The 17,384-nt window shown below is 39.5% G+C and overlaps 1 protein-coding gene across 1 annotated transcript in view; it reads right to left on the bottom strand.

The window, feature by feature from the left end:
• The window catches only part of DNAH7 (dynein axonemal heavy chain 7), a 219,634-nt gene that overhangs the window by 150,383 nt on the left and 51,867 nt on the right, over positions 1 to 17,384 (bottom strand). The window contains exons 18-21 of the mRNA XM_037043723.1: positions 15,981 to 16,666; positions 12,218 to 12,404; positions 3,761 to 3,954; positions 2,015 to 2,213 (exon numbers count right to left, since the gene is read on the bottom strand). Of these exons, the coding sequence (XP_036899618.1) occupies positions 2,015 to 2,213; positions 3,761 to 3,954; positions 12,218 to 12,404; positions 15,981 to 16,666 (1,266 nt within the window). The remainder of the gene's footprint in view (positions 1 to 2,014; positions 2,214 to 3,760; positions 3,955 to 12,217; positions 12,405 to 15,980; positions 16,667 to 17,384) is intronic.

The raw sequence follows: 17,384 nt of genomic DNA, 5'->3' as shown, positions 1-17,384 counted from the left end.
AATAGTAATATCATCTGTGAGATGACACCATTTAATGTCTGCATTTCAGGAAAAAAATGTCAAAATTCAATTTTTTCTATGAAATATATAAGAATGAGTGAAACTTTTTGGATTTCTAGTCTAGTTAGTATACCTACGGAGTTGAACAGAGATGCTATCGATAGTAGAGAAAATTTAAAAGCCAAGGAAGCCACAGAAAGAACAGCTGAAAATGAGCAGCAAAGACATGGAGGGCACATAGGAAAGAAGACAGAGTAGAGATGTGCCAATGATGGAATAAGTATGTGTTCTAGAAAGACACTGTGGAGAGAATGAGAGGAAGACATTAAAATGTAAATTATAAACTTCTACATAGTTGGATGAGGAGAAATATGATTACACGAAATTCTATAATGTATGTATGATATATTATATCTACACGTGTGATACATACACACATATATATGTATGTATATACATGTGTGTCTATATATATTAAAATGTATATTTGGGGATAGCAACCTACATTAAACTTACAATAACCTAGAGTGATAAAGGGGTAAATGTGCCAAGAATATGACTTTTTTATTTACAAATGACATAAAATTCACTTAATTTAGGCATGCAGTAGTCTTCCAAGTATGCAAATACTTACAACACAACAAAAGCAACACATATATCTCCTATTCGTATTTACACTGCATTTGCTTGCATATTTCACCAACATAAACTTACACATGAACATTTAGGGAAAATATTTCCTACACAATTCCTTGCTACCCCTTCTTAATGCTCTGAAATGGCAACTGAAATATTTTCTTTAAGCACTTTGACACACAAAATTAAAAGAGTAGCTGAAATAGTGTACATCTAAAATAATGAGTTTTGACTATATATATCAATTAATCAACCATATAACCCAATTCAGTGCTGCTTATTAGTGGTCAAAGTAGAAACTTATTTATGTTATTAACATCTACAAAATGAGAATGCTATTTCTCAATACTTATCATGGCTTATGAAAGCTCATCCCCTTTGGCCCAGTGGTCCTCACAAGAGAATGATCATAATCAAATAAATAATTCAATCAAATATGCCAATTATATATGTAAGGACATTCATTATAATTTAATCCATAATAGGGAGAAATGGAAAACTGCCCAAAGGATTTTACATCTATTGGAATAATATTATATACACAGATATTAAACCATATTTTAGAAGAGAAAGAAGCACTAAGACTTGTGATATCCATTAAGCATCTAGATTCTAATTATTTTTTCAATTATGTGTGAGAGAATCTGAAAAATTAATGAAAGCTATTGTTAAGGCCTAATGCCATATTTCCTTTGCATTCTTGCCCTCATGCTCCCCTGCTCAACCATGATTTTTATTCTGGATAAGGAACTGGAATGCCAAGTACACATTATAGTAAGAAATGAGTTTAAGTGCTCAATCCACATCAATTTGTGGCCGCAACCTGAAATTCTCCACCGACAAAAGTGATTACAAATGATTGGGTGATAATATGTTTTATGAGAGTATATGAAAAAATATGAAATTGGCATTAATAGCAGGATATATTTGTGATTTTCTAACATTTTTGCACATGTTTTATATGTACACAGAATAGCAAGACTCATCACAGAAACATACATGTCAAGGAGATCGATGTGAATGTACAACTATGGAGGGGTGGCCAAGACGACAAGACTAAAGAGACCGTGTAGACCAAATTGTGTCTAATTAAAGATATGAGCATTAACATGTGGCTGTAAGAAATGAGACAGACTCATGACCAAAACGCAAGTCTTCTCTAGTATGGACAGTATTTCACCCCACTTTTCAAGTGAGGCACTATAAAATTAATATCATAGACCATATGAATAGTTTCCTACTGTCTTGGTCTTTAAACTATCTATTATAATTTAATTGGCACCTTGATCAATTTCTGTCTAAATAACAGTGCACTTATCAATGATACATTAATATTCTATCATCTTTACTAGAAGTAATAACAAATACAGCCAGCTACCTTGTGGACGGATTTAATCATAACTCTCTCTAACTCAACCAACCACTTTTCCACTTGACCTCTGGCTTTGACTGTTGAAATCGTCTCTGCGAGTTCCACCACTTCTCCTTCACTGCTCTTCATGTGAGTAATATCTAAAGTTTCTGTGAATTCTAACTTTGCAATTCCTTCAAAGCATTTCTTCAAGTGGGGCTGCACTCTGTCAGGGAAAAAGTAAACATTTAAGAGAATTAACCAAATTACAGCAGTTCCTTAAATACCAGTGTTCCTCATACACCAGTCCTCATTGCAAATTCATAAATGTCCATTACGTGTTGGGCCCCTGCTAGATGCTGCTGGAGATAAAGTGCTGGGGGGGGGGGGGGGGGGGGGGGGGGGGGGGGGGGAGACACAATCTCTCGGCATGGATTATACAGTCCCGTGGGAGGTCATCATTAATTCAATAGTCACAAAAAGATCTGTAAAATTACAATTACAATAAGAGCCACAGAGGAGACATCACGAGGCTTTGTTTCCAACACAATGAAGTGAAAGATTTAAATGTAACATAAGGAGCAAATGAATCTTGACTAAGAGATAATATACAAATCTGAAAAATATTCAAATACATAAAAGTAGTCATTTCAATCAGGATCCTCAGACACTGCCTGCAAAGGATGGACTAAGTTTAATGATTTAAATACTTCACAGGTTCCTAAATCAACTTCTTTGAAGCTACCACACTTTAGTCTTTTTTGTCTATTGTAATAGAGTTGGAACTGACTAACCTCTCATTTTTGGCACATTACCAATAACCAATTGAATACATCTTTCAAATGGGCAATAATGAAGCAGAGTATAAAAACTCAGATGGAAATCTGAGTCTAAATTGATCTCTTTGTCTGAATTACTTATCTCTTGTTTTTAAGTCACCAGACACAAAATTAATTGTTTAACAAATATCGACTCTTTATTGTATTCTATATATTGTTCTAAGGAATCAGGACTTAGCATTGGGGAAAAAGGGGGAAAACATCTCTTCTACAGTGGTGCTAATAATCTGCTAGAGAAAATCAAACCTAAACAAATAAAGTACATTATAAACTAAGACAGATGGTAAAAAGTATGCCAGAGGAAAATAAGACCAAGAAGGTGGTCCAGGAAAGGCGTCTAGGAATGCCGGAAGGGGTTGCCATTCTCCACGGAGGGGTCAGAAAAGGCCTCCTGAGTGGCAGGTGTCTGAGCAGGTTTCCACCAACACCCACAGGAGGTAGGAGAAGGCTTATGAGTGTTTGGGTAAGGAGCATTCAAGGCAGAGAGAACAATACACTGAGGAAGGAGGCTGCCCTTTCTATAGAGGAATTGCAAGGACTGCAGCAGAGTGAGCAAGAAGAAAACTATTGCGGGATGAATAAGAAGAATAACATAGAATCGCCTGTGTGGGTCACTGCAGACCACTAAGGGCACTAACTTTTATCCTGAATGTGACAAAGAAAGGTGATGTGTTCTGCAAATATCTGTAAGGGAATATGTGATAAAATAAGAAATCCACTCCAAGAATCATCACATGTGGAAAAATATCATTCATTGATATCACTTCTGTTTTCAATAATTATCTTAAGTTGATTATTGATAATATTCACCATAGTCTTTTTCAAAGTCATTCTATAAACAATGATTCATATATGTACTTATGTTTTACCGTACTCTAAAAATTAAAGTTAAGCAAATAAATTTAGCCATGTGTTATATACGTAAGGTACTTACCTAGTAGGATCTTTAGTCTCAGACAGTATCTCAAGAAGTTCATCATTAGACAAGAAAAAGAATCTGGGAAAGAAGAGTCGCTTCTTTTCCAAATATTCATTGAGTCCTTTAAGAATGAGTTCCAAAAGTTCATTAGATTTTTTCAGTTTTTCCAGTATTTTCTCAATAGTTACAACTGTCAGAACCTGTTTATCCTAAAAATAAAAGGGAATAACACTCAACTCAAAAATACTATGTACTGACTTTATATTCACATTACATTTGAAATTCTGTCTTTAATCAAACAAAGCTTATGCAAAATTTAAAGTAAATATTTATTTTTTAAAAGTAGTCTTGCATAATCAACATCTTCTTAATCATGTAAAAGTCATGCTGACTTGATTCTCAGTAATGTTCACAATTCTCATTGTAAGTTGGAAAGTGTAAGAGACAAAAAAATGAGCAAGAGGCGGTGAAAACGGGGCGGGGGGAGTGCGGAAGGAACAGGGAATGGACGAGAAGGATGGGGGACAAAAGAGTATGAGATGTGTTTGTCCCTTATTCTCCGGAGAAAAGTGCTCTAAAAAGATGGCATCATTATAATGATTATTTTGAATATTGTTAGCATCAACAATAATAAAACAGCACAACCCCTGTTTTATAACTATAGATTTAAAAAAAAAGCAAGGGTTTGGGGTTGAAGAGCAAGGAGTTTTAGATACAGAACACGTGTGGCAAAGAGCTGCACTTGGAGCTGCGTTGTAACACTGCTTGCCGCAGGACGCAAGTTCCAGGCCTGTTCTTCCTGAACACTCCAGAGACTAGGGCTGTTCTGCCCTGAAGTTATGGATTTCTGAATGTCGGTCACATGAAAGTGTCACTGTGAGTTTTTTATTCTAAAATGATTCAAATACAATCGAGTTTTTTTTAAGCTTGTTTTTATGCTGTGGGATTCAAAGTAAGAATTATCATCAAAACCTGATCTTAAGAACTGTTATTTTTATAAGAACTGTTATTTTTAAAGAGCAAATGGTTTGTTAATTTCTTAAAATAACCATACAAATAATCACTGAGTTTATGAAACTCTTTAGAAATACATATAAGAAGACAATCTAGATATAAAAGTTCTTTTTTTATTTTTATTTTTCTTTAACACATAATTGATGTCATCCAGGTTAAGTCTTGGTCTTATCATTCAAATTCAGTTTTCACCACTGACACCAATGACTAAGTAAAAAAGAGTTATACACGAAATAAACGCAAAGATCTCTAAAAAAGATGCTAAAACACACTAGGGATTTTCATCACTAGGCCAAATAATAAACCTCATGAGAACATACCACTGCATTTATCAATATGAGTGATCAGGCATTTTAAAAAATTATATGAAATTAGTTCGAGAGAATATTGTTAAAAATTAAACATAGAATTGCAAAATTAACTAATTAAACTTGTATTTGCTATTCAGCCATGACTAAAAGATAAACCAAAAATGTCAGCTGTAAATTGTTTCATACAGAAATTTGATTCTATTGCAGGAGTGTCTAAAGTATGTTTTTGTTAATAACATATGTTTAACATAAAGTATGTTTTTGTTTTTGTTATTTTTTTTATTTTTTAAGATTTTATTTATTTATTTATCTTTAGAGGGAAGGAGAGAAGGAGCGAAATATCAATGTATGGTTGCCTCTCGTGAGTCCCCTGCTGGGAAATGGCCTGCAACCTAGGCATGTGCCCTGACTGGGAATCGAACCGTGATCCTGTGGTTCGCAGGCCCGTGCTCAATCCACGGAGCTACACCAGCCAGGGCTAAAGAGACACAATTTTAGAAAGGCATTTTATTATATTTCCTGACAGTTTGTTTCAAATAAACATTTTTAGAAATGCACAAAAAGAAGCATGACAGAGACTCGGGTTAAAATTTAAATGTGCAATTCACTCAATAACAGATTGAATGGTGCTCCTGTTCCCTTAAACCCAGAAACCAAAATGCTGTTCTTAGAGTGCCACCTCCTGGAAAAACGTGCCTTGCTTTGTTGGGGGAAAAACGCTGAATGGCGGCTCATGAATGCGAAAAATCCCTTTCCCAAATTAGCAATATTTGTTTCTATTCTCAAAGAACTCACTGCAATGTTGCTAGCTTGGATCAGAGACTTGCAAGTTAAGAGAAAATTCAGTTATTTAAAACAACAGTTCGTATTTCTTTCCCTAGCTATTACACTTACAAAAGCAATGCCTCTGGAAACTTCTCAGCATTCAAGTAAAAGAATTTTTTTATTGCGTTCTTGAGATCCAAACTATTTAACCTATGGCTCAATGACTCTGAGCCAAACATGCCTGTTCTAAATAAACATAGGCAATAATCTATGTACCTTTGTATCTGAACTTAGAATTTATGTATGTGAAAGAAATCATCTCCTGACCGGAAACTAAGCTACCTTCCCATGAGAAGCAAGCACAATAAAGGCTGCACCAGGGCAAGGGAAGCACAGACCTGGGTCCTAACTCATATTCCTCATTGCCTACGCTACCTTGGGTCATTTATTTAACCCGGGTCTCTCTTTTCTTATCCTCAAAATGGGGATAAGAGCTCTCTCTAAAAGTTATGCGGGGTGCCTAGAACACACATATACCTGAAACCACTCTTTCTACTTTCCTTCCACAGCCTGACTCTTAAAGAGAAAGAGGGAGGCAGACAGGTATTAATCTGAGGGAAATGAGGCACTCACATCATTCCATCAGTTATTGTGGAGTTTAAACAAATATTTTATGATCTGTCATCCTTTGGATAAAATGTCTATCACAATAAAATAAAAGTGGCCTTTAAGCCCCTGTAATTCCTGCCAGAACACCCTGGCACCGACTGCGCACTCCGGCAACACCTGTTGAATCTCGGGTGGCGGTCAGCGGGTTAAGCCTATAGGAACACGGAGGGACTCCAGAAACGCTCAGCCCTCCCTGCTGCGCCAGGCTGGTGCCTGGTAGCTGTGTTCTCAGGACAGAACAGTAAGATGTTATAACAGGCAGCCACTAGCTAATTGAAACTACACATGGTTCCCCTGACACTTTAATTGCTTCTTATACCCTGGAGGGGAAGGGGGAAAAAAACTATTAACTGTCCTTGTTTTGGTAAAAGGAAAAATTACACAAATTTTGTGTCTTACTTTGTATCACCACTCCCATCAGCTCAAATGACAACGTGTGGTTGATTTACATTTCTAAATCAAATGCCTGTGATTTCATTTAATTTGGGGATAGAGAGAGAGCCTTCTACTTATTATTGCCAGGAAGCTTCACAGAAAGTACAGTTTCATAGGCTTAAAGGCACTAAGCTCAGGCCGCCAGCTCAGTAAACTTCTAGAAGCAAAAATCTTCCTAATCAGAGATCCTTAGACAATCGGAAATGGTAAGATCTTTTAAGCAGAAGAAGGGAAATGTGGGTTCACTGAGTAGACACATAAGCCCCCCAACAAGCCTGAGATCCTTTGACCTTTCCAGGAATAAAACGTCTTTCCAGACCCAAGGTGTTTCTAGGTCTTCAGACTGTAGGGCCCACTCATCTAAAAGTGAATTTTCAGACAAGGTTTCTCAGGGGGAAAAAAACACAAAACCTCAGAATTCTTAGAACTAGCAATAATTCAAGGATCAATCTCAAATTAATTATTCATTCATTCACTCAACAACTGTTTATCAAGGACCTGCTGCCTGTCAGGCACTGTTCTTACTTAGTGCATGGGCCACAACAGTGAACAAAACAGACAAAGATCCCAGCCTCCCTGGGGAGACAGACAGTGAACAATAAACACAATAATTCATAAATCGGAGAGCGAGTTAGAAGGTGGTGGATGCCACAAGTGAGAGAAAGGGAGAGTGACAGGAAAGGCAAAGGCGGGTCTCTACTTCAATCACAGTTCTCCAATGTTAGACTTTATAAATGGAAATATTCAAGAAAAAAACTTTGAGGAAGCAAAGACATTAATTAGCTCTGAAGATATTTAGAGGGACAGCATTTCAGGAAGAGGGTCCAGTAAGTACAAAGGCTCAAGGGCAGAGTGTGTTTGGTATGTGTCCTTTAAAAAAAAAACAACAAAATAGGAAGCAGATGTGGCTAGAACAAACAAGCTAGTAAGGTGGAAACTTGTAAGGACTGAGAGGTAAAAGGTAGGATGAACAGATCAAGAACTTCCTATTCCATGAAACCACTGGGTAGGCCACCATATGGAACCATTTCTCCCCTGGACACTAAGATATTTCCACTAGCATAATAAAAAGTTGGGAAGCAAACTTGTGAGTAGTTTACGGGGTGAACTGGTGAGCGGTGGCGTTCTCATCTTCCCTCCTCAGTTCCTAGACCCATGTACTCTGCCTGGGGAAGAAGCCATGTACTTGGATCTGGTTGAGAACATATACTATGTATCCCCTGGGACTGCACCCTAGACCTGCCAACTGCTGTCCTCCCATTGGTACAGCACCGAGTCTTCAACATGAGGCACTCCACTTTATAAGGTCGATGCTCACGTCAGGACCTGTAAATCTCATGAGTGTCAGTCAGTTGCCTCATTTCCCTTGTAATGTGAGTTCCTTAAACAGAAGCAATGTTGTGTGGAAACTGTGACAATAAGTCATTCAGTAAGTCAATGAATGACAGTGTTGGCAGAGGCTTGGGATAAGAGAGGAAAAATCCGTCTGGTGCAGACAAATCACTGTCCCCCTCTATGCTGGAAGAGCACCAATGCATTTAATTCCTTCTACATGGTTGCCTGGTCCCTTCCCGTGCGGTGCTGCATCTGAAGCACCACGTCAGTCTCTCCTGTTGGCAGCTGTGGGCACTCAGCAGAGCTGGGAAGAGGCAGCCCATGACGACACGTCTTTCCATAACTCCCACCTCTGCCGTCATGGCTTCTCTGTCTATAGCTAGAGTGACCTTATATTCAAAGGCGAGTTCTGATTTTGATGTGGAGAGTTCTGGTTTATGCTTGCTTTATAGGCTGACTTGTTAATTGCTTTAACTCTCAAAAGTTCCCCAGTCCGGACAATACTATTACTGATTATTCATATTACTCAGTGCGATTAGTCACAGCTCATTGTGTATATACACGCTGGCATGAGCTGGGTGGCATTCACAGAACAGATCAACTGGTCAATTAAGTAACTAAGTGCCTCCTGTTGCAGCGCTGTCTTTTATTAAGCATTTACCTGGAGCACAAAGATGCTCATATTGTTGTCTATTCTGTGATCCCTTGGATCTCTTCCCCTGACCTCCTTCTCACCGAACTTTCGATCCTGTTTCTTCTAAGTTCTCAATCACGTAGCTGAACTGGGAGCTACTGATCGTGATCAATGCAGACCCACGCTCTGACGGCTCCCTTTCCAGGCCAGGTTAAGAAAACTAACGTATTCACTGAAGGTGCACCCACTAGAAGGACCCTTGCTACTGCCCTTTTAGGCCCCTTACCTGGGGCCACAATGTCCACTTCTGTATGGTGCAAGGATATTTTTGCAGAAACACCTATCAAGTAATCACTGATTTATTTAACTTATATCAAGGATTTTCTGGCATTTCAAGTTTATTTAAATATCATAGAAGCCAGGTTTGGGTCAGAAGAAGCAAGTAAACAGAATCATTCGCGTCTCCTCGACCAGCGCACAGAAACCAGTGTCTCTGGTGAACGCACTCTCATCAGTGCATCTGACCGCGTGTAACAGGTTCTCTCCTCCCTGGACAAGCCCAATTGTGATGCACTGCCGCCCATAGCCTCGGGCTTCTGACAAGGCTCCCGGTGTCCACACTCAGCAAACCCACCCAGGTGTCCCACTCCCAATTCTCACCGTCCTACTCTTTGCCAAAAACCAAACTACCTTTCACATAAATCTGGTGAGGCTGTGAATTAAATTATATTGTAACTTGACAGCCCACTGGCTCAGATGCTGTGGCTCGTTTCTGGCTATGTCAAACTTGTAGCTCTGAGAAATAAGAGGCTCTCTGAGGGTGGTCACGGAAGCTCCTTGGCCCTTTGAGCAGGTCTTGAGCAGAGAGTTTACACCCTGAGTTATGCCATTTACTTCTTTAATTTCTCCAGTGCTTTAGAAACCTTTCAGCCCAACTCACACCCCTTGTATTTCAAATTCCTACTATGCTGACCTATGCCAGCAGCCACTGGGCCCACCAGAGCACTGCCTATAAAATAGACACTTTGTTACAGAAGAATCAGAGCATAATTCAAGTAAGTGATTATAGCACTACCTGCCAGATACCGCCAGTGTTCCCTTTTTTGAGTGGGAACTAGATTTTCACTACCCTAAAGCCCATCCTGGAGGCTTAGCTCACTGCAGCACCCTTCCAGGTACGTTAAGTAACACAGAGATTTGACGTAGAGAATTAATTTATTAAAAATCCTTGGAAGGTCCATGCTTCCAGGAGAGACTCCTGGAGTGCGGAACTGATCTCCCAGGAGTGTTACTGCCTCTGCTCCAATCAGGACAAAAGGACAAAGGACACCACCACTGGGGTGCTTCATGCAAGAACACACAACGGTGGCTGTGAGTCTAGGGATCAGGTGGCCACCGTCGTCACCTCCTTTAAATACCCATGAAACTAGTAACCAGACATTAAAATCCTGTTGGCAAAGGTAAATAAAGTCATGTCACTTTGCATGACAGCAGAAAGAGCTAACAGGGCAAGAAGATGGCTGTAGTTTCACTTATGCCTTCCAAATTCCAAATAAATACATCTGATCGTCGAAATCTAGTTCCCTTCCAGAACTTAGATGCTAAGATGTCTGGGAAATGGGGTTTTTAGCCTTCCAGCTCACCATAAAGAGGTCAGATGCTTGGTGCCGTGTGATCATATTTATTACTGTAAAGTAAAATAATCACTCCTAAGCGTTTGGGCTAAGCAACCGGGGGAATGGTGTTTATATTCTCTGAGACGGGAAAAAGGTTTTGGGGGGAAATTCAAGAGTGCCTTTTTCTGCCTTGTGTGGAACACACAGAAAGACTCCATGAGTTACAAGTCAAGTTTGGGCATGTGCAGGGTATATGATGAAAGATTATCCAGTTCTTTCACCAAATGGCGGACAGTTAACTGGCCCCAGCTTCAGGAATGGGCTCAGACAGTCCCTAGAAACGTGTTCACGTGCTTGTGAAGAGAGGAGGCGATGCCTTCTTCCCAACCTAGAAGTCTGCTCTGCCGCCGCGTGTGCCGACTGCTCGGGTGCTGTGAGAGGAGGAAGAGAACCCTGGGGAAACATGCAGCCCTCGGTTTTAGGGTAACACTTAAACTGTGATTTCACTTATATGTGGAATGTAATGAACAAAATAACTAACAAAACAGAAAGAGATTCATAGATACAGAGAACAGACTGACAGCTGTCAGTGGGGGGGGGGAACTGGGGGGAGGGGGGAGGTGGGTATAAAAGATGAAGGAATTAAGAAGAAAAAATGCCTTGGCTGGTGTGGTTCAGTGGATTGAGCACCAGCCTGTGAACCAAAGGGTCACCAGTTTGATTCCCAGTCAGGGCACATGCGTGGGTTGCAGGCCAGGCCCCCAGTAAGCGGAATATGAGAGACAACCACACACTGATGCTTCTCTCCTTCTCTCTCTCCCTCCCTTCCCCTCTGTCTAAAACTAAAATAAATAAAATCCTTTAAAAAAAGAAAGAAAAAAAAAAACCTCATGGATGGAGATAAAAGTATAGTGATAACCGGAGAGAAAGGGGGGTGGGAGAAGGTAGAAGAGGGTAAACGGGGATAAATGGCGATGAAAGGAGACTAGACTTTGGGTGGTGAACACACAATATAATATACAGATGATGTATTTCAAACTTGTACACCTGAAATCTATATAATTTTACTAACCAATGTTACCCCAATCAATTCAACCTTAAAAAGGAAAAAAATTCGATTCCCAGTCAGGGCACATGCCTGGGTTGTAGTCCAGTTCCCTGCAGGCCAACTCCCAGCAGGGGACGTACAAAAGGCAACCATACATTGATGTTTCTCTCTCTCTCTCCTTCCCCTCTAAAGATAAATAAATAAATAAAATCTTTTAAAAAAAAAAGGAAAAAATTACAAGTTCTCCTGCATCGTATTTGTGTGTTCATTAGTTGATTGCACTTGGTTTGTATATGTTGGGCTCTTTAGATTTATTTATGTTTACAACTCTTCTTTTTTTAGGTCCCTACAGAGAAAACCGTAGGGATTGCGTGTCTGGCACGCTGACATGCTTCCTTCCACCAGAGCACATCAGGGGCGGTATAGCCTTCCAGCTATACCACCAGCTATACCACCAGCTATACCAGAATAGACGGAGCAGCAAGTGCTGAGTCCAGGGTCTTCTTATGGGAGCATGTGGGAAGAACCACGGCTACACCCAAATGCCATGAAACGTGGAAGAACGACCGCCTTACTTGGACTCTCTTAAAAACAAAAATCATGGCATTTCAACCAAACAATCACATTCTCAGAACTTTTACCTACTTGTATGACAGTTTTCATGATATCTCTCCATGTTTTATCCACAGTCGTAAACCGTCTGCCTTCCTCGGGCATTTGAGACAAGATGTCCGGAGAACTGAAAATAGGCTCCAAATACAGCCACGTGGCCTGGACCTTGAGCCATTCATCCAGAATCTCCTGAAGCAGCAGGAGCTTGCCTTCCCACTCTCTGAGAAGCAAAACACAGCAGCTCTTATCAACAGCACACCAAACAATGTTTCAGATGACTAAACTCAAAACCATGACTAGACTGTCAATCTTGTATGCAGGGTTGTGATTCCGACTTGCATTCATCTGTTTTCAAAGATAAATCACTAGATTTGTTTTACAAAGTCCATTTTAAAATAGTAACATCAACATTATGCTTGTAGAGATATACATGTTAAGACATACCTATCTACGAGTGGGCTAGTTTGTGTATACACCATAACAATACACCTTTCTGCGATCCAATTCCATGGCTAGAGGGCACAAATTGAGAAATGAGACTTTGGAGACAGTCCTGGATTTCTCAAGGAAGGGCATTCTGAACTTCTTGGAAAAGGTAGTTATATCTAAGATTCATTTCCTTTAACATTTTTTAAAAATTGGGGCCCATCAAGGCCTCATTTCCAGAATAAATATTTAATGCATAAGATGTACCTGGCATTTAAAGAAAAATCTCCATAATCCTAAATATGTTAGTGTGGCATTCATGAGAAGGAAGCACTGTGGAATTTACAACAGCCTATCAGTTTATTTCTAAACATAAAAAACAAGAGTAATTGTTGGGAACTGCCCTGCCTGGTTTCAGGAACTGTAACCTGTCCCTGGCTAAGGCTGAGTGAGCGACCTTCGGACCATAAGCCACTGAGGAGACAAAGCTTATCTCCCTGGCAGGGGCGATGCTTCTGCTTTTATTTCATCCATAACTGGCCCCCATTGCTTGATCGGTTAGCCAATGATGGGTACGATTCCCCAAAGGGGGAACAACCTAAGACAGACACAATCATGGGGAGGCCCCAGGGAAGGACTTGGGGGGCTATAGCAAAAGAGGGTGATGGACCCTTGCCCCTCGGCTTTGCCATACCCCGAGTCCTCATTCTGTCTGTGAGATATCTCCTAATCTCTTGGCTGCCTTACTTCCCTTGCCTGACTTAAGCCTGAAACAATGACAGAGGGCAGTGCAACCCTGTGCTGGAAAGCATGGGTTCCCCAGGTGATCAGGCCTAAGAAAGAATATGTAAACTCCTGTATAAATTGCTTTGCTAAGAATGCTCTCAATTAAATAATAAAGGTCTGAGCAGGAAATGAGTTTGTTTCCAAAAGTTTTGTAGCCCTTTAGCTAACAGACCCTGACTCAGAATAAGCCCTGAGAGTTCTTTGTATGTTATCTTTTGTTTGATTCTTACTGCCTGACAATGATTAATGAACTTTACCTGTATTCCTGTGCAAATTGAAACCCAATAAAAACATGTCAAGGCCAGGGTCGAGGCACTCTCCTCTTGAATGAGTGGCCAGGACACTCTGAGGTGCTCTCCCCTTGAGAGTAGCCGTGCGTCCCTTTTCCTCCACAGGACTCAGTAGTCCATGTGAATGTCTCGTATCTCATCCATAACACTGCAGACACTGCAGGCCAGTGTCCGAGTCAAAGGATAACTTGATTTCCTCAAGAATAAATATAATTACACGATAAACTAACAATTTTATAAGCACATTTCTAAGGTCTCAGTATGTATTTGTTCTATCCTCACATTCTCGCATATATACCAATAGGGAGACTAAGGCACACAGAGGTAAGCACCACATTCAAGTTCATCCACCTAGTAAGCGAGAGCACCAGAACTGAACCCAGAGAGCTGTAACCACTATGCTGTAAGAGCTAACAAAGCTATAAAGAAGAATGATTAATAGCAATACAACTTAGCAATGCGGTAACTTCATGTGTACATTAACAATTACACATTACACAGTGGTCATCTGTAATTTTAGATGATTAAAACCAAGAAATACAAATAAGGGTTCTAAAAGTCACCAGGCATTTTCAAATGACTTTTTAAAAATACTTTTTTTCACTGTTTATCAATAATTTGTTTAACCTCTTTTCATAAGAACTGGAGAACGTTAGGCTAAGTGAAATAAGCCAGGCAGTAAAAGACAAATACCACATGATCTCACCTACAAGTGGAACCCAATCAACAAAGCAAACAAATGAGCAAAATAGAACCAGACTTGGAAGTAAAGAACAAACTGACAGTAACCAGAGGGGAGGGCAGGAAGGGATAATGAGGGAAAGAAAGGGAAGAGGCAGGCAACCGAACACAAATAGGGCATGGACTATGGGGGGAACTGACTGCGGGAGTCAGGGCGGGGGATGGGGTTGGGATGAGCAAAGGGGAAAAAGGCAGGGCAACTGTAACTGAACAACAATAAATTTTAAAATAAATAAAATAAAGTACTTTCCTTTCAGTGTTTATCCATAGTTTATTTAACCTCTTTCCACAAGAAGAAATGAATGCCCATGCTTTTTTCTCCATTCCCTCTTTCTCCATCTCATCCCTGACTGAGGCAGAAAATTTTCCCACTGGCTACTGATCTCATGCACAGTCCTTAAAAACAGAACCTAGATACACCACTTCCAAAGTGTTTCAAAAATCAGCCCTGATGAGCACACCAGGGGAAGCTGGGCAGTGGGCAGAGCAGTGACACGGGAAATGGAGAGACCAANAAATTTTAAAATAAATAAAATAAAGTACTTTCCTTTCAGTGTTTATCCATAGTTTATTTAACCTCTTTCCACAAGAAGAAATGAATGCCCATGCTTTTTTCTCCATTCCCTCTTTCTCCATCTCATCCCTGACTGAGGCAGAAAATTTTCCCACTGGCTACTGATCTCATGCACAGTTCTTAAAAACAGAACCTAGATACACCACTTTCAAAGTGTTTCAAAAATCAGCCCTGATGAGTACACCAGGGGAAGCTGGGCAGTGGGCAGAGCAGTGACACGGGAAATGGAGAGACCAAGCCAGAGCATGGTCAAGTTTAGGGTAATGTATCAATCACCAAAGGCAGATACAACCAAGTAGTTAGCTTTCTCTGCCATATAAACTCATATTGAAGATAGGAGTCTGATTTGAATTTACTCTCTTTTTAAGGTAAAATATAGACTTCTTAACACAAATTATGGAAATTGAAAAAATTGACAGACAGGATGAATGCTTCGTTTAATCAGCTGTATCAAATTCCCACAAGACCCATCTAAAACCATGGTTTCATTCTTTTGCACTTACCTAGCAATTCTTCATGCATACGAGTGGGAATTACAATAGATGTACAGGGATTATCTACAATATACTCATTAGTATACCTAAAAATGACCTTATTTTCAGTTTTATAAATTCTATAAATAAATTAGTTTATTTATAGAACATAGTTTATAAACTCTATAAACTATGTTCATAGACACAAAATTATCTTTGAGAGTCAAATATGTAAAATCAGATTGTAGGCAATAAAAATGAGTGCCTAGAGGCTTACTGTCCACTCCCTTTTTCTATGAATACAAGTGATAGCCAAAGATCAGTACTCTCCCCAAAACAATGCAGGTTATCATTCCTTACAATGAACTATTTAAACTATTAAGTAGGAAATGCAGACTCAATTTTAAACAACCACATCACATACAAGTGACTATTTTGGTATAAAATAAAACAAGTGCTGGTTTTGGCAAGGTGGTGTAAACACCGCCATACGAGTAGCACTTTACCTCATTTGTTTTTCATAAGGCTTAATGAAAGGAGAGCCTCGCATCGTTTGTGTCTTGATGATGTGGTCATCCAACAGCATCTGAATTTCATCAACTGATGACAAAATAAATGTCCCAGATTCTCTATAAGGGACAATGACAAATTCCATTGTATCCCACTCATTAATCATCTTCTCCAGGGCCTTTTCAAGAGAGTATTCTTTGCTAGCTGCTTCACTAATAATTTCGAATCTATCTAAATATTGCTCCAGATTCATGTCGAGAAAGGGGGAGACGGTGGAGTCATCTGCCGGCTGCAGGGGGTAGCCAACAATTTTGGACATGGCTTCCCAGTGCCTGGGGCGCAAACCAGGATTACAGATCACTTGAATGAGAGGAATGTGCTGCTTGAAATCTTCCACCTTGGCTCTTACTTTCTTTGTCATTGCCAGCGCATTTGGAGAATCGTGGAAGGTTTTCTCCAGCTTGTATAGTCCCCTCCAGTAATTTCCAACGTCTGTTTCTACTTGGTCTGGATTCACCTTGTTATACGGTCCTTCTGTCCATCCTCTAAATTTATTGCTAAATTCAACAGCAGTTTCATAGAGACGAAGATAGGGGTTCAAACCATCTTGGATTTTTTTACGTTGAGGATATATTGATGGTAGCCAACCAAATGCCTCCTCTTCAGCATTAAACTGCTCAATCTGGTAGAATAGGTATTAAATTTATTATTCTGAAAGTGAATGATATCCAAAATTAAGTTTTAAAAAATATTCATATCAAATGTGATCCCCAAAACACTAAACCCTGAGGTTAAACTTATCTTAGGCCTAATGTAGAAAAACTGGGCACTAGTCTCTTTATCCTATTTCTTCTAGTTTCCAGAGAGCAATGCCTGGTTAAGTTCCTAACACAGTAAAATAAATTTACATACATAAAGAAGCCTTTGTCCATCCAGATGTACTGAGGATATAGCTTCATTTATTAATGAACAAGAACCTAGGTACGTTCAACATACACAGCATTGTGTTAGGTACTGTGGAAAAATTTTAAAGAGCATTATATCACAAAGTACAAACTCCAAGCAGTTAATAATCCAGCCAAGGAGATAGGATATAAGTACTTGAAAGTTAAATAGCAATTATTCAATAATAACATCAGCAATAGAAGAGATATGTGAGAGCAGCAGCTGTTCAATATAAAATGAATAGCGTGTACAAAAAATGCTATTGCTCAGAGACTAAAGAGCACATCAAAATAATTCAGTTACAAGTACTCTGTAGAGAAGATACAACTGGAACTGGGTCTTGAAAATAAATACAACAAGAAGAGGCAAAGAAGGCATTAATTTCTTCTTAGTTTAGTTGTGAAATATGTGAGGATGTGGGTGGTTTGGAGGAGAAATCTACAGAATCAAAACAC

This window comes from Sturnira hondurensis, unplaced genomic scaffold (genome assembly GCF_014824575.4).
Source record: "Sturnira hondurensis isolate 20B ecotype Veracruz unplaced genomic scaffold, ASM1482457v3 Scaffold0004136, whole genome shotgun sequence".
In the NCBI taxonomy this organism is placed as follows: Eukaryota; Metazoa; Chordata; class Mammalia; order Chiroptera; family Phyllostomidae; genus Sturnira; species Sturnira hondurensis.
This window is presented reverse-complemented; position numbering and strand designations above follow the sequence as displayed.